This window comes from Lutjanus erythropterus, chromosome 13, assembly GCF_056507025.1.
Source record: "Lutjanus erythropterus isolate fLutEry1 chromosome 13, fLutEry1.hap2, whole genome shotgun sequence".
Classification (NCBI taxonomy): domain Eukaryota; kingdom Metazoa; phylum Chordata; class Actinopteri; order Lutjaniformes; family Lutjanidae; genus Lutjanus; species Lutjanus erythropterus.
Window position 1 is genome coordinate 29517046 of NC_139329.1, and position 17647 is coordinate 29534692.

General features: G+C 39.3%; 1 protein-coding gene across 1 annotated transcript in view; it reads left to right on the forward strand.

Annotated features, from left to right (window-relative positions):
- The first annotated feature begins 1735 nt into the window (after positions 1–1735).
- The window catches only part of LOC146316801 (alanine and arginine rich domain containing protein), a 30832-nt gene continuing 14920 nt past the window's right edge, over positions 1736–17647 (forward strand). Inside the window, exons 1-23 of the mRNA XM_084733819.1 lie at positions 1736–1873; positions 2983–3271; positions 4053–4167; positions 4302–4475; positions 4936–5042; positions 5152–5289; positions 6411–6571; positions 6692–6727; positions 6981–7017; positions 7101–7170; positions 7289–7340; positions 7717–10031; positions 11041–11236; positions 11554–11615; positions 11700–11799; positions 12053–12157; positions 12813–12880; positions 12966–13035; positions 13673–13717; positions 14290–14559; positions 14663–14761; positions 14850–14920; positions 15999–16940. Coding sequence (XP_084589945.1) covers positions 3072–3271; positions 4053–4167; positions 4302–4475; positions 4936–5042; positions 5152–5289; positions 6411–6571; positions 6692–6727; positions 6981–7017; positions 7101–7170; positions 7289–7340; positions 7717–10031; positions 11041–11236; positions 11554–11615; positions 11700–11799; positions 12053–12157; positions 12813–12880; positions 12966–13035; positions 13673–13717; positions 14290–14559; positions 14663–14761; positions 14850–14920; positions 15999–16940 — 5433 coding nt within the window. The 5' untranslated portion in view covers positions 1736–1873; positions 2983–3071. The remainder of the gene's footprint in view (positions 1874–2982; positions 3272–4052; positions 4168–4301; positions 4476–4935; positions 5043–5151; positions 5290–6410; positions 6572–6691; positions 6728–6980; positions 7018–7100; positions 7171–7288; positions 7341–7716; positions 10032–11040; positions 11237–11553; positions 11616–11699; positions 11800–12052; positions 12158–12812; positions 12881–12965; positions 13036–13672; positions 13718–14289; positions 14560–14662; positions 14762–14849; positions 14921–15998; positions 16941–17647) is intronic.

Below are 17647 nucleotides of genomic sequence, written 5' to 3' on the forward strand. Positions count from 1 at the left end.
AACACTACATTAAAATTCAAGCATTTGGATTCTCAGCATCTGTAAAAACCGTGTTAGAAACAAAATCCACAATATGCAGTTTCCTCACATGCAACACTGCTTCGCAACACTGAGCCATGATTATCTTATAATATTAATTTTCCAACAATTCTGGTGGAACATGGATGGCTGCGGTACAATGTAATTTTGAACAGCTGTGCTCCAGTGGAGGTGAAAGAACTTTGTGCCAATTTAATGATATGTATCACAATAATCTGTAACATTTTGTTCTATTGTAATTCTAATTAAGGTAAAATATTATCCGACGGCTGAACAAAGCCAGTCAGGGGTGGCTTTTATTATGGTTCAGCATTTGGCTGCAATTTTCAACCTTTCTTTAAACATCCTTAAAGGTGGACATAGCTGAAAGCAACAATCACTTAACTATGCTGCATTCATCCTATCAGGGCTGTAATTGTATTCTCTGTTGGACTCAGGAACTAACCAAAGCACATGCATATGCAAATAAGAATTAATTCCCCATAATGTCACACAATCAGACAAGGAAGCAAACATCCCATTTTGTAAACATGTCAGCAAATAATTGAAATAACAAGACTAAAAATGAATTTAACAATAATCTTCAACTGACTTGGAAACAAAAAAAAACGGCTCCTAGATGATTGTTTTGATCTCTCATATTCAATGGACTTTTTGGTAAGACAGTAGCCATTAACAGGTGAGATTAAAATGAATGATTTGGTTGTTTGGAAACAGTTGATACTTTTGTTACCTCATGTTTCAAGGAAATATCTCCAATCACAGTTTTAAAAGCAGAACATTAGGCATAGTTGACATGAGACAGTGGATCCCTGTCCTGGAATGAATATGAACATTGTCCATGTGGATTGTTAAAAGCAGTAATGCTTAAATTAACCTCCACTTAATTATAATCAGCACTTACTGCTCTGCTTTTAAAGTTGCTTACATGTCATACTTCAATACAATTTGACTCAGCTTCATGGCAGGATAAAAGCAGGGCACTTAATCAGCACAACACAACTTCACTTAGTGCTAGGCTACATCTATATGTGATGTAATTGAACCCATGGAATATGATACCTCTTAATTGCTTTTATCATTGTATATGTTGCAGGTCTAACTCATCTCTTTGGGATTCACAAAGAACTTACTTAATTCATTTGCTGTTATTTCCAAATAATTATTATCCCGTTACTCCATCGGATCAGTTTGAAAAACAGACTCACATATTAAAAAGTAGTGAGCAGACAGGGGCTCTCTTTTTAAACATAAGCACATTAGTTTTATATATACGATTATAGCTTGATGCACATGTTTGTATATAATTCTTGCATTGCACTATTATATATGTTACTATCCTTATTTTCTATTCTTGTACCTGTAATGTCAACAATTTCCACCTGGGGATCAATAAAGTATATTTTATTCTGAAAGGGGTTCACTGTAATAGAAATCAAATTTAGAGAATCTATTAGTCTACTATTTTTGTGCTGTTATCTTTTTTAAGTCACGATATTGATTCATATTCTGCTGTATTTGGGTTTACCACGACAAATGTACGGACCAAGGATCGCAACTGGCAAATATACTGTATGATTTCAAGACAAATGTTACCATCCAGTGGTAAACCTCTGCCATTACAAGGCTTCTTCGCCTCCAAACAACCATTCGTGGCATGTAAACCAACCTTTTACACTCACTGAAGCCGCCTATTGGTCAGTGAAAGCAGTCGTTGCCTCGAGCTAATTACCGATTGGTTCGTTGAAAATCCAGACGCTAGCAAGTTTTACTGAGCATACGTTTGTTAGCTTCTTTAGCTATTTGGTGGTGGTCTGACTCCGACAATCAACAGGTTAGTGTTTGAGTTAATATATTGTAACATGCATTTATTGCACACATGCTTACATAAATTTGAGTATTATAGCCTCACAAACCTCCTTTGCATTCGTCTCACAGTTATCGTTCTTTGTAACTTAACCTTTAGTTAATATCCATCTCGCCTTTGATTTTTAGCGTTTGCTAATTAGCACTGAGTTAGACTAGCAGGGTTAAGTTAGTTTCATTTCGTTACCGTTAGCTAACAACAAGCATATTTTAACCGAAGCGAGTCTTGCACGTATTGCCTTGGTGTTGCAGCGCTGTAGTGACAATCCCCACTGTGCTCGGCTCCGCTTCAAATCCAGTTTAAATGTGGCGGTTTGCATCATTTGTGAAGTGACGACGTGGGAGGCGCAGCACGGAGCCAACTGAAGCTAATGTTGCTAGGCAACATATAATTCTGAATATGAACATAGATTTTACACTTGGGTTAAATTGTTATTTTTGACATGGCAGTACTAGATGTTATAATGTGTCTGTGTATTAACACTAAAAAACAGCGAGTTTATTGAATTCTCAACATTAGCAAATTGGGTAACCTGTGGTAGTTACGTTAGCATACCATTTGCACAGTCAGTTACCATAGTAACAAGCCACAAGCTATAACGCTAAGTACGTTCATATAAACAACGCTGAGTAACGTTAGCCACTTAAGACTTGTTCGGTTCTGTGTATCGTAATCGCATCAAAGTCGGTGCCCTAATGAAACGCTAAAATGCTTCGTCAGTCTAAGGTGCTAAATAACGTTATAGAGGACGTCCTGGTGTAAGGTATGGTCAAAAAATTAGCGCACACGACACGTAGCCTTTACTGAAACAGTGCTATTAGCATGACAGCTGTGTTTTGCCGTCACCTAGCGCTACGTTTATTTAAGTAATTCCATGCCACACATTATGCGTATTACCTCCCCATATATGCATTTGATTATTATGTCTTATGTGCATCAAAACTACTTCACTTTATATTACTGAAAGGATGGGACAGCATTTGTCGTACTTGGTTATATCTTAGATCAAGCAACACCGCAGTGTTCTCCACACGGTTTTATGGGCTCCTAATCCGCTTTGCACGTCTTATTTTTAGGGATGGGACAGCCGCCTGTGGTGATCCTCCAGCACCAGATGAGTGGCAGGTAGTGACGGTGCAAAAGCAATGGTGTGCTGCTGTGTACAATGAAGAAGATATTCAGCTTTACAAAGAAAAAGAAAACCCCGTCCGGTACACCTGACAATGGGAGTGTGCTTTCTGTTGGCTATGAACTAAAAGACAAGGACCTCGGGAAGGTTCACAAAGCTGCCTCGGTGGGTGATTTGGCAAAGTTGAAGCAGCTTGCTAAAAAGAATGATATCAATCAACTTGACAAAGAGAACAGGTAAGTGGAATTAAAGTCATATCCTTGAAAGTGTGTCTTTGCTACATTCATTGCTGTGCACAATATACCTTAGTAATGCAGTCTGTGTTTAATAAAATGCAATCATGCAGATGGATATCTTTTATTCTAGTGCTGTGACAGCAAACTAGCAGCTGCTTTAAGCACCAAGTAAAAATGTTCATGACGCTCATTGTTTCTTTCCTACTTATGTTTCAAGGTGGGGTCTAGTTACCTTTTACAATTAGTATGTCACAAGTAACTGAGTGGTGTAAATGGAGTACTTGAGATAATTTACATAGTAGCTTGTAATGGGAAAAAAAAAGTTAAACATGTCTGAATTAGTGAAATGTATCATCACCCTATATTGATCAAATCATTTGAAATTTAAAGCTGCACAAATGATAAAATCTGTTCTGTGGTTACATATTAGTATTCAAACTGAAATTGTATACTAATATAACAGTTTTAATTTCTGAAAGGAATTCCTTTTTTGGTCACGATTAATGGAATTGTTCTTTATGATGACATTGTCACTGAACTTCTTTTAAGTCACTTCAGAAAACAGTATCTGTCATCATGTAACTGATGAAGAAGATTGAAGAACTCTTGCATGGAAGAATGGCACTCCAAACATTATTGATATATGGCATGTCAGGTGCTGCAGTGAAGTAATAGAACTTTCAAAACAACAAGTTCTTTGTCCTTGGTTAAAAATAGATGTAAAAGGACAAGAAAAAGAAAGCTTGCATATGACAAAATACTCTCTCCTTTACTGTTACAGAACTGCCCTTCATATTGCCTGCGCCAGTGGACATGTTGAGGTGGTGCAATTCCTTGTTGAGAGCAAAGCCAAGCTTAACCTATGTGACAATCAAAACAGATCCGCCTTAATGAAGGTAAGCCAGGATGATGAGACCCTGACACAGTGATTCTTCATCTAATGTTAAATATATAATGAAGATCATTCCTTATACATTGTTTTAAGCCTTGTTCAGATCTCTGAGTACATGTCACTTCTCCACTATATTAGGCAGTGCAGTGCCAGCATGAGCGCTGTGTTAGCATACTGCTGGAGAATCATGCCGAGCCGAACCTGGTGGATATCAATGGCAATACAGCCTTACATTTGGCAGCAAACATCCCATCCATTTCCACTGCTGCCTTACTGTTGGAACATGAGGCTGATATCAATGCACAAAATAAGGTGATTCTGTCTTTTTTTTCTACCATAGTACAACTTTTTAGCCTTAGACCAAACATCAGGATGATAATCAGTTAACACAGACTTAGTATTTTGTTACCAGATGTTTTTGAGGCTTGAGTAGACCCAGCTAAAATCCCAGGGGTTGGACAATATTTGACACACCAGTTTATCTTAATCAGAAAGTATTAGCAGTTATTATGTCATCACAGCTCATATTATCATAATAAGAGTTCATTGTCATAATCAAAAATGGCAATCAGGGGAGGACCTCTTAATGTCTGCTGGGTTTAGAACACAAATGGTATTGTCCACAACTCCAGGCACAGAGAACATTACAGTGAAAAAAAATGGAATATCAGAATTCCACCTATGACATTTGATAATGGGCTTATGATGAGGTATTGTTATTCTGAGGACATCTGTCCAATGAATGACGTGATGATTGTGATCTAATTTTTAGGAGGCATTCACACCTCTGACTGTGGCAGTCCGGGAGGATCACATAGAGATGGCTGAGTTTCTCCTCAAGGAGGGTGCTAATTTGAACTTTATAGACCAAGATCAAAGGTCAGTAGTAAAAAAAAAAAATCTAGCATTCATCACATCTAATATTTTTAGTGTAGTTGAATTGACTACTTACAATCGATCATTTTGCTGTCAATGATTTTACCTGTAGAACCCCATTAATGATAGCTGCCGGAAATGGACAAATCGCTATGTTGCGGCTGCTGTTGCGGTTTGATGCCAATATCACGCTAAAAGATACCAAAGGATGGTCAGCTGATGACTACGCAGTGATGAATGGACATCATCCGTAAGTTGTGCTTCTTTTCTTTGCACTCATCTTCTTAGAGTGATAGAACACAGAACTGACATAAACTAGACAACCACACAATATTTAAAGATTAAATGTGCAGCAGTCTCTAGACCAGAGGAGAGCAGTAGGGCTTAATGATATGCAAAAAAAAAAAAAAGCCATTATTTTGACGGATATTGCAATTGCAGTACTAGTCCTGATTTTAGTGGGAGTGATTTTAGCATTTAATTTTCTCTGAAAAAAAAATATTAAAATGATGATATGATTTTTGCTGCGGTCTGTACCAAACAAACATGTTTCCCTACATTTACAGGATGTAATTTGTAGGCTGGGGTATTTCTGCAGCATCACAAAGCTCCATTTAAAATGGTACATTGTGACATATCAAGTGACCAAGTGCAATAACCGATTAGGAGAGGCTTCTGTTTGTTTGTTTTTTTTGTTTGTTTTTTTTGATAGAGGGAAAAGTGTGAATAGTGAATCATTTTGCTATATCTGCTGAAGTAATTGCAATAGATTTTTTTTTGTTTTTTTGACAGCCAAAACCTGATGCCAAACCTGTAATCAAACATACTCAGAGACTCTATTTAAGTGCACTGCTTAACACCTAATGGTCAGGACTGGTAAAACTTTGAGTGTGATGCATCAGTCAACATGCATGTATCAGCTGACAAAACAAACAAGAATGTCAGTCTAAAGGTCAAAAGACATGGTAGTTTTCCTAGTTTACAAATAATTACTAGCATGGACATTAATGTTTACAATATTCACAGTTTACAATAATTTTGTGTTTGTATGAGCCATGTGGTCAAGGTAGGTATATACACCACTTTTGCCACTTTAAGTGAGCCGGTTATCCAGCATATGAGCTGAGACGCCAATTAAATGGTGTGCATACTCTACCTACTTGGCACAGGCATATGTTGGCATGGTAAGGGTATGGGCCAACTCAGACAGACAGAGAGTAGCTCCTGGCTAGGATAAAGCAGATACAGAGTATATTACATTTATTTCTCCTTTTCTTCTTTTAGTTCCTTGTACATTCTGACACCACATTTGCACAGATGAAACTACAGAAGCAAGCCCATGACATTTTCAATGTCTTGACTCTCTTGTAGTTGTTCCCTCCTGATCATTGAGCACAGTACCCAGAAGAACGATGGGCAATCCTTTTCATATCAAGGTCCAAGCAAAAAGAAGAAAAAAATGCTGTTGGGCAGTCCAGCCCAAGATGTTGAAGCAGGCTTCTCTTTGGGAGGACCAGCCACAGACAAAGATGGTAGGGATATAAGTTTTCATCAAATAATCGTGAATGAAAGTGGTATTAGGATATTATCATTGTGTCTGTTTATCATTGACTTTGATTATTTCATTTATTCCTCATGCATTACCTCTTGACTGGATCTAGAGCATGGAGCAAATGAAGCAGGGGGAGGTATTACTTTGCATAGTGAGCTTTGTTAGCAAAATGAGTCAAAGGCTGTCCTTTTCTTGCCAGTAAAGATCATTAACAGTTACTAAGTATGGATACGCAACCTATTTCTGTTGTCAAGAAATGCTGCTTAGATTGTAGTGTGTTGTGCACCATACTTTTTCTGCTTTTTAGGATTTAAATGCTCTCCAGATCTTGCAGTTTTGAAGTTTTGAAATTCTGAATGGACAAAACAAGTTCCTCTGCTTTGTTTCAGATTTTGAAGACAATTCTCAGTCGGAGTCACTAAGTCGGTGAGCACAGTTTCCTTCTTGTGATCTGCAACTTTCAGTTACAATTGAGTTCCAGGCTCAACCCATTCTTCTTCACACCACAGGGTATCAAAAAGCGCTGCAGATGAATGGCCTTCATCAGAAGACGATGATGAATCAGTTTTAATTGAAAAGGTTGGTGTTGTAGGTGTTGATGTTGGTGGTGGATTTTTTATCCTTGCAAGGTGTGTGTTTTGCAAAGTTTGTCTTTCTTTGTTTTAATCTGACCTTCACTTGATATGCTGTTTTTCAGAAACCTCAGAAAGTAAACCTCAGGAAAATGATTGCATCTAAAAGGGGAGAAGGTACTAAGAATTTTCTAACTTAATTCACTTGTTAGTGTCCCTCCATAGTTTGTGGTTTTTGATAGTAATCTTTTATCCTTGCCTGCCTTTAGCTTCTGCACTGCCTGACAGATCATTGAGCGGTACAGAATCTGAGCCAGAGAGTGACAATAGAGTCCAGAGAATCCCATCCCTCCCAAAGGTTTTACCATCCAACAAAGCTCTACAGCACCCAGTAGATCCCTCTCCCGCTTCCTTCCTTTCCAAAGCACCCCAGATGACTTCCACCCCTCTTCCAATCTACAGAAAGGTAAAACATTTGTTTTAAAGTTTTGCCACGTGCATTTCTGTGACATCTTTGTCTCTGTTTGTTTTCCTCCCAAATGCTTAAAACAAGCAGACAGTGCAGCTGAGCAACCTTCAAGTAGTAAAGCAAGATCAGACTCTCAAGAGGGAAGCCCAGAAGCTGAGGACTCTGAGGAGGAGGTTGGAGAAGAAGAAGAAGAAGAGGAGGAAGAGGAAGAGGAAGAGGAGGAGGAGGAGGAGGAGGAGGAGGAAGAAGATGATGATGATGATGAAGATGAGGAGGATGACGAAGAAGAGGATGATGAGGAGGATGATGAAGATGATGAGGAGGACAGTGAAGAGGAGGATGGGGAAGAGGATGAAGAAGAGAATGAACTTGAGGAGGACAACGAGGACAACTGTGTGGCTTCTGTCGAGGCCAACACTACTCAATTTGAAGATGTGCAGAAACCCTCTGCTGCTGGTGCCCTTAAGATTACTGATGGTGCTGATGCTCAAACCACACCTTCCGCTGACAGTTCTCACGACAGTGAAACTAGTACCGGTGTTGTAGGTGAGAATGTCGATGACTCAGGCAAAGATGCCAAAGCAGAGACTCCAAAAAATGATATTGATTGCCCAGTTGGACCAACAAGTTATGCAATACCAGTAACATTAGATGTAGAGGATGATTGTGTTGTGTCAGCCGTTAGGGTAGAATCCAAATTTTCTGATGAAGATGAAAGCCTCGGGAAGGATTGTATTGGTTCAACAGGAGGCCCCACACCTTCCAGACGTCACCCAGAAACTTCACCCACTGAGGTTAAGGAAGAAGAGTTTGAAGGAGAAGTGGAAAAGGATGATGATCCCTGGAGTGATAAACAAAACAGTGGTGATACAGCGTGGAATGACAGTGACGATGAAGAGGATAATCAAAAGGGGGGATTCGGTCGCAACACTGTACTTGCTAATCGAAGAACTGTGATGGCTGAGGATGAAGTGGAAGATAAGGACGGTTCCTCTGATGCTGAAGATGATGCAGAGTCAAACACAGAAGCTTTCAAAGAAGCAAAACGCAAATCCTCATGGGGCTCCTCATTAGAAGACAGTGACCCTGACCTTCCCGAAGAAGATGGGGTCAACAAGGAGACGCGTGATCAGAAAAGTGATATTGAAGCATCAGATTTACAACCAGAAGCAGCAGCACTGCATTCAAAATGTACATCACCTCGACCAAATGAAGACCATCTGGATACCTCATGGGATTCTTCATCACCAGTAGTACTATCTCCAAAATGTCTCTCACCTCAGGCAGTAATAGATGAACCTATGCCCTCTTTGGGATTATCTTCAACAGGCAATGAGTCGAAAAACATACCAGCAAAAGCAACAGTAGATGAATCAGAGTGGGATTCTCCTACTGAAAATAATGACCAAAATGATAATGGCTCCTTAACTAAAGGTGATACGCTGTCACCAGTTTCTAAAACAAATATTATAACATCGAACCAGACTGGAGAGCAGCAGTGTTCTGATGGCTCTGGGGAAGAAGAAGATAAAGAAAGTATTGAGAAAGAGTCGAATGACCCCTCCGCTGCAGTGTCCCCAGTGCCTGAGGATGAAGAAATAACCAAACATCAATTATTAGATATCGATGATATTGAATCAGTTGGTCAGTCATCACAAATTGAAGGAAAATTAGACTCAGAGAATGAGAAAAGCAATGATAGTAGCTGGGATGATGAAGATGAAATTGATGTGTCAGAAAAGCAGAAGACAACAGCAGAAGGTAACATCTTGAAGACCCATTCTACCCCAACCAAGTTGTCACCAAAGTCGAGGCCTACAAGTGCAATAGACAAGAAGTTAGAGGAAGAGGCTGAAGCAGATGATATTGAAGGAAATGAAGACAATGAAAATATTCTTCAATCTAATATTTATGGAAATGATAAGTCAACAGAGGAGAAAAAGCTGGTGGGTGACAATAAGGATGATCCCAAAAAAGACAATGATTCAAGTGAAGACTCTGACAGCAAGGACCAAAAGCTGCAGTATGATTTCGCCAGCGCCACAGTCAAAGTGTCTGACCCAGGAGATGATTCTGATAACACTCTTGATGGATGCCTGTGTGGAGACAAGTTAGACAATGAACATGAGGCTAGATTAACTGCATATGTTCCACTAGATGATAGAACCGCTGTTGTTCCTGAAACAAGAGTGTTATCAGGTGACTTCAATGACGAGCCAAGCCCTCGCACCAAATATGATGGTGCTGCTGGTCAACGCCGTGATTCTGATGGAAACATGTCTGATGAAGCGTTACCTCAGACTGACATTGATGATGTTGATCTAGACTCACCTGATGAGGCAGAGAGCATAGGCAGGAGAAGTCAAGAGCTCAGAAGCCCTGAAGAGCCTGTCGTTCAGGTAAAACAGGAGTACAACAAGTAGTTTTTAGTTGTAGTGTGACCTCCGTAGGTACTCTAACCCGTAATTTACACCAGGCGCGGCTGCGCCACGGTTTTGTTCCATCATGCATGTGACTTCAATTCCCACCAGCAGCATTTCAGAACCGCTTCAGCAGTGGAGCATTTTGCCTGTCTGATTATGTTTACTTGCTCTGATTTTGTTGATTAAGTCCTCTTTCCTTGCTCTTTGTGCTTCTACCATGGATAAGCAGGCTACGTAGTTAAATTATTTATTTTCCGTCTGTCTTTATGATTGCGAGTCTGCACGGGGTCTTTTATTTTGAAAATCAGCTGAATTCTCCCTACCTTTTCCGTGCCTGACTTCCTACCCGTTCAACCTGGTCTGTGCCAATTGATGCACCAACCGTCAAAAATAGACTTGCTGCGTATTCTCGTATTCGCAGCCGTGAAGCGGCGCAGCTGGGCCTGGTGTAAATTAGGGGTTACTCTGCCAACACTTTTGTCACCTTTGATTGTTTTGTATGCGTGAGCTCTGTTTGCTTAGTGCTTTTTTGTTCATTAGGAATGCCTTGTGGACACACGCACCAGTAGGACTGGACGATTTTGAAAAAAAAATCTAATTGTGATTATTTTGACTGATATAACAGTTGCAATATGATTTGTGATATTAGACGTAATGATAATTTTTACGTCATTATTCTTATTTGATTTGTGTGGTTGTGATATATAATTTTTTTTTGCAGGAATCTGTACCAAATGAAGATGTTTTTTAAGTCTGTAGAAACACTGTAGGACAGGACATCTCTGTCTCACGACACTAATTTAAAAGTTTTTTGACACACATTTTCCCATTATCATAATTTGTACCCCCTGCAATTTGAAAATTACAAAAAGCCACATTACAATTTCAATAAAATTTCGATGAATTGTGCAGCCTTACGCACCAGTAGAAATAGGTTTTAAAGTACATGATTATAAGTTAACAACATTTCTTTCTTTTTACACAGAAAGAAGATTCCACTGGGGATGAGGATGATGATGATGATAAAGAGGAGGAGAGAGATGATGATGATGATGATGAGGAGGAGGACGAGGAGGAAGGAGACATCTCAGATGAAAATGATCAACCTGAAGAGAGTGGAGAGTCCCTTGATGCTGCCTCACCTGCTCCTGAGACAGAAGTCTTTAAAGATAAGAAAAGAGGTAAGGAGCAAATAATTTATAATAGATGTTCTAAACATGGTATGAACAACTATACTATGTATATACTATGTATATACTACACTATGTATATAACTACAAAGTCAGGAAACAAAAAACAAAGTAGGGAAATCAAAAATTTAAATGTATACATAAAAGATCATTTTGAGTTGAATCGTAGAACCATGAATCAAAATTAAAAATAAATTGTGAGATTTATTCTGCATCTGCTGCTCTTATCCAACACATCCTGTATTGCCCTGCAGCTGCCGTTGCTTTTCACTTATATCAGTGCAATTGATCTATATCTGTTAAAATAGATTTCCTGTCTGAGCTGGGTCTAGAGAAAGAAGAGGAAGACCCGCATTCTTGGGACTCAGAGGTAGAGTAAAGGCGTATTTTGATTGAATACAATGTAGGATTACATGTTTGCTGTACAGATTCTGACAGATTGTTTCTCTTTCAGTCCCACTCTGAAAACCCCAATATGCCACATGAAGACAAACAAAGCTTGCATACTCAAGATCAAGAAAAGATTTCCATTGTTGAAGAAGAGGTTAAAGAAAGTAGGTCTATTTTATATATTCCTTTTTTGTTTTTTGTTTTTCAAAGCAATCAAATCATTCCAGGCACCATTTCATGCTGCAGAAACAGTGTGACCTTATTCAATTATAATTATAGAAAACTGTGCTTTAGTGTATTAATGCATGCAGTAATTTTGTCTGTGAGTAATGGTTCAAGCTTTCTCTTTTCAGTCAAAGTATGGTGGAGAATATAATTCCCATCGATCAAAGCCACCTTTGTATGTTTCTTTTGTAGACTTGTTTTATATTCCCTCTTTTTTAAGAGGGGAAGGAGGCAATAGAATGGCAGTGCTAGAACCTCGGAGGAATGTAGGCAGGCCAAGAGGCAGCCAGGGAGAGGGTATGAATGTCTTGACTCATAGAGGCCTGACCATCATCTCATGAATGATCACCATAAGAAAATGCATGTAGCATATTCTACACTACTCCATCCTGTCTGTTAACCCATTAACCCTTTTCCCCACATTTGGGACTGAAAGGGCCACAGGTTCTTCTTAGCTCGCTTGGTTTCGGCAGTTTTTGGCTCAAATAATAGTAGTAAGTGAGTACAGTACTTAACAGCAGGACCAAAGAGAATCTGAAGATTTTCTTTTTTCCTATGATTCAATATATACAAACAAATGCATGAATAAATAGCTGGTAAGGTGCTTGTTAACACTCCTGAGTTTTACAAACAGCATCTCTCCTTAAAATCCACGGAGGTGTCATCAGAATTCTGCAGATGCAGTTTCAATGTGGGCCTGCTTATCAGCTTTCTTGGCTGATGCTGAACTTGTGTCTCAATAAAACCTGTGCGGGGAATCCAGTCGCTTGGCTGATGTCTAACCATGTGTTTTCATGCTGATTAACCATGAGCTCATTTGCATGGGAATGCTTTTTACACTGTTTTGGCAAACTCATTCAGCTTCACCAGAATATTGTTTTGTTTTTTTACAGAAGAAATTGTGCTGTAATTGTGTTTCCCAAGCATGACAGACATGTCTTGTCTCTTGCAGTTGGAAACAACAATACTGTTGATAATGGAGATGAACAGGTTGATAAAGATGATACCATAAAGAAAGAGGTAGGTTCAGCAAATAAATGCCCTACAAGATCAGGTAAATTGTGACCTGTTAGAATGAAATAACAATGTGTTTTCTTTCTGCCAGACTGACAAGGCAAAATGGGAACCGCTTAGTGTTTTGAGCAAACTTGAAGGAGACAAAGACAAAAAGACAGGTAAACAGACTTATCTAGAGAAGTGGTTACTGTTGGTAAGGGATGCACAATAAATATTGGGGCAGATAAATTATCAGCCAAGGATGGGATATTTACATTATTATTACTTATTATTCCGATGATGAATTAATAAAATAAATAACAGCTATAACAATATCTGATTTGGTAGACGATGTCTAATCATTTCATTTGAATTGAACAAAATGCTATATAAGAGCCAAATTTATGGTTTTAAATGATTTTTTTCTCATGTATTTTACTGGATAAAATAAACAAATGTTTGGAGAGTCAGAACTGGTCTTTGTTTTTGTTGTAATAGTGATGTCAGTTTGATTTTGTTTGGTCAGAGCTGTGGAATATTAAATCCTCCATCTTTGCTCACTACATCTTAGCCTTTTTACCCTCAGGAGAGCATAAACTGCAGGTTATATTAACTTCTTTTTACAAAAATACAAAAATGTGAAATTATCAGTTATGTTATCAGAATATTCCATGAGAAGCAGGTAATTGTTTGTTATCAGTAGCGTCTGAAAAAAGATCCATATTGTGCATCCCTGCTGTTGGTCCAAAATGTAAGAATTTATTTGAAGATAAATTGTTTGTAATGGGTGTGTGCGACTTTGTTTATCTTTGGCAGACTTAATGGAAGAGCTCGGCCTGGGTGATGTTGATGATCTTGAAGGTAAGATGACATCTCCACTTCAGTTTAATACTTTTGAGTCTATTTTGCTATACATGTCTTTAACTTTGAAATTTAAAATAATTTATGTGGTCACAAGATAGTTGTTTATTTTCATCCAGTGCCTCAGTCTGCCCCAAGCCCAATAAATACGCATCCTTAACAGGGTCACTTCTAATAAATTGTGTCATGTGTACAGAGGAGCACCCAGTATCACCATTCATTTTGAAATACTAGCATCTTTTTTCTAAAATTTTGATTACAGTGGTGAATCCACATGCAACACTGACCATAAAACCCTTTTTGTTTCTGTTGTCACCCTTTTTGAAGCTCAAAAACCAGGTCAGTAAACATAAACTAGCTGATTAGACAAGGTGAACTTGATGAACTGATCGTGAACTGATAGCTGTAGTTTCTTCTTTGAAACCTTGAAAGAGTGCAACAGCACAGTACCCTTTTTGTATTGTCATTCATGTGTAGTGGTTATCCTAGTGTATCCCAAACTGACTGCCTACCCTCAGCAACATCATCATATTTTGTACATTGACCTCCAGCTTCTTGTGTTCATAACACAGATGCATCAGACTGGGACTCGGCCAGTACTGCCAGTAAGAGAACCCTGCCTGGCCGCAGGATAGCCTCCCCTGGACTTGAGGAGTTCCCAGAATGCGCCAATCCATCTATTAAAGAGCAGGAGGAAGACAATGCTTCAGAAACTCCGCTGACACCTCAGAGAAGCATCACCAACACCAGCAACAGACTGCCCAACACACCCCCTCAACCCATGCCCCACCCTCAACCGCGAGCAAGGAAGATGGTGCCTCAGAAACCAGAGAGTGAAGAAGGTATGGCATATTAAGCCCTTCCATGATTTTCTTTGAATATACCAATGAAACAAAGGATATGATCACAGCATATTTGTCTTTCTTTTTCTGACATGCTATTCAGAATCGGATTGGGAACCAGACAATTTGGCATCTTCCAATACAGCCAAAATTGACACTCAGCAGCAAAACATAGCTGAGCTTCAGGCAGTGGTTAGACCAGGTAAGGCTCACTGCTTTTTTTAAACAGGCATACATTTATTGGTGATCCCATGCTCTGTGCTCTGGATGAAAAATCTCTGTCTCCTTAGGTTCCCCTGAGCTCTCACCAGTGGCAAGAGACAGTAAAAGTGATGTAGAATTTGACAAGCAGCAACAAAAGGTGAGAAATGCCCAAAATATACCATCTCTAGCACAATATAAATTGTGATCTAATTTGTGACATTGTCAAGTTTTTGGGAATCCTCAAATCTCAGAATTGCGGAACTTCTAACCCCTTGTCTAGACTGCAAACATCACACCAGCATCACACTGCTTAGCAAATGAGTGGCCAGACTTTCCATTTCCAGTTTTCCTTCAGTATGTGAGAATAGTCCTGATCTATTTTCCATCAGTATAATGCAATGGTTGTGGTATAATCACAGCAGTGTGTATATGTGTGCGTGCAGTGGGTGTGGATGAACAAAAGAGAAAGGGGGTGAAAAAAGGAAGTGCTGGTGGCTGCACTCAGGAGAGGCAGGTGTTGGTGATCAGAGCAGTTGTCTGATGACAGTAAATGTCTAGTTGGCCCACAAATAAACACTGCAGAAAAGAAATCTTCCATGTCTCTCTTCCTAGCTGCTGGGTAAAGTGAGGAAGAGTATGCTGCTCTCTGGCTCTGGACCACACTCTTCTCTGCTTAAGTTACAAAATGTGAAAAATAGGTTTTTCCTTTTTACTAGGGACCAGCCTTGCGTTTAGATGCATATTTTCAACAAAATGGACTTAGTCTATTAATGGACCAAAAGACTATTAATGGACTAAGATTAATAGATTAATAGGCTAATCTAAATAAAAACTGTTTACACTCATGACATGTAGCTGGAATGTGAGGCGCACAGAGCTGGTGAAAACAGCTGCATGGATTAAAATGAGTGTGTCTATGAGATGTCTGAGCGTAAAATGCGTTGGACTTGCTTGCAGTCAAGACAGGGGGTGAGAAAGATAAAAGCCTACCTGTTTTTGTGGTTAGTTGTAAGTAATTAGGGTTGGTTCATTGCAAATAACATTCTTGTAAACTGAAATGTAATTTGCTAAAATTTTAAGATGGGAAAACATAGAAACATAGGTAAAACATATACAAAAAATAAATATTCATATTTATTTGAATATTGTGTATTGTATGTGAAGTCCAAACTTGTTTTTTTGCATTTTTGTTTTGTCTGTTTTGTGTTTTTCCTTGACCACCCATGCCATCAAAGGAGAAAGATGATGCAATAGGTACATGTGAGTTAGACCTAAATAACCCATGCCCATCTGGCCATGTGGGCTCTGACAGTGGAGAAAAGGATAATGACTTAAGAGGTCAGCGCAGTCCTGAAGAAAGAGGTGAAGCAGATGATGACGTCCCTTGGGAGAAACGTTATGAGAAACTCTGGGTGGAGGTGGAGAAAAGGGAGGTAAAATCCACTTTCATGAATGTTGCTGGTGAATTAAAAGAGAAGTTTGGAGAAGTGCTGAAATCGAGATGTCCTGCAAAAGATGTCACAGAAGAGGAACAAGCCTCTGCGGAAGAAGAGTCAAGTGATGAAGAAGAAGGGGAAGTCATTGTGCGCCCAACTGCCAGAGCGAGGAGTACTGTCCTGCTCACCATACCTGAGCAGAGGGAGTCTGGACTTGAAGACTCTGTCACAGAATCAAGTGACAAGTCTGCATGTGAAGACAGGATGCAGGCCTATGAGCGACCAGCTAGTGAGAGCAGCATGTGCCGAGAGCCAGATCCACTCACTGATGAAGAGTGCAGATCTCCTTCACCACAACTTACCGCAGCTCAGAGAGACGGCAGCATAGCTCAAGTTACCACAGCTTCCACTAATGATCACACCATACCCCTGTCTGATGTTGACACATTTTTAAAAGATGAGGCCAAAGTTGGGCCAAACCAGAAACCACATCTGGACTTAATCTGTGAGGACAACACTGCTAACCAAGATGAATCTGAGAGGAACAATGCAAGTTCAGAAGAGGATCCTGAGGAAATCACCAAGTCTCGCCCCCCCTCACTAAGCAGATGTTCAGCATCTGTCCCAGGTGTTTCTGATGAAGAACTAGAAGAGGACATGGAAAGGTTTAAACTTGAGGTAGGGATGCTGAAGGGTGTCATCCTGGATTTGGAGAAAGAAAAAGCCCAACTACAGAAAGAGGTAGAGGATGGCCGCCCCTCCCATAGTCGCCTAGATCGCCTCTCTTTCTCTTCATTTCATCCATGTACCTCATTTCAATTCTTTTAACCAGCTGTTTCAAAGGGCCCAAACCTGCCACCACCCTATTTCTTTCTCTTAAATGTTCATTTCCAATGTCTTAATATTTATTTTCTTCAGGTCTGAATTTTTTGGGTTGATCTTGCATGTTTCTCCTTACATGTTTGTGTCTTTTTAACTAACTGTAAAGATGTGTAGTATTGAACTTCCATTTGTTGAAAGTCATTTGCACTGCAACCAAGAACACTTTGGTACTGACTTGGCGTTAAAATAATGTTGGATGTTTGGCATTCCTACTAAGTTCAGTCTTGTGTTCTTTAGTAGTAACTTGTCCTTCATCATGCATGGACTTTGCATGTATTTTTTATGTTGAATAAGTTCGGTTGTATAAACCCACTCTTTTTAGGTGATGTGGTGTGAAGATTGCTAAAATAATAGCCTTCTTTTGCCTAAAAAGAAGTGCCTTTTTACTGTTTGCTGTACTTAAGTTAATCTTTGTACATGCAGATGTCTCTTTAAGAAGACTGGTCTCGTTGGGATTAATAGATGTATTTTTTGGCCAGCCTTTTGAGTTTTGGGAAGAAAGCATATTAGGAAATATTAATTTCTTACTACGTTTCTGCTACCTAGTTTGATTCATAGGGAGAAGA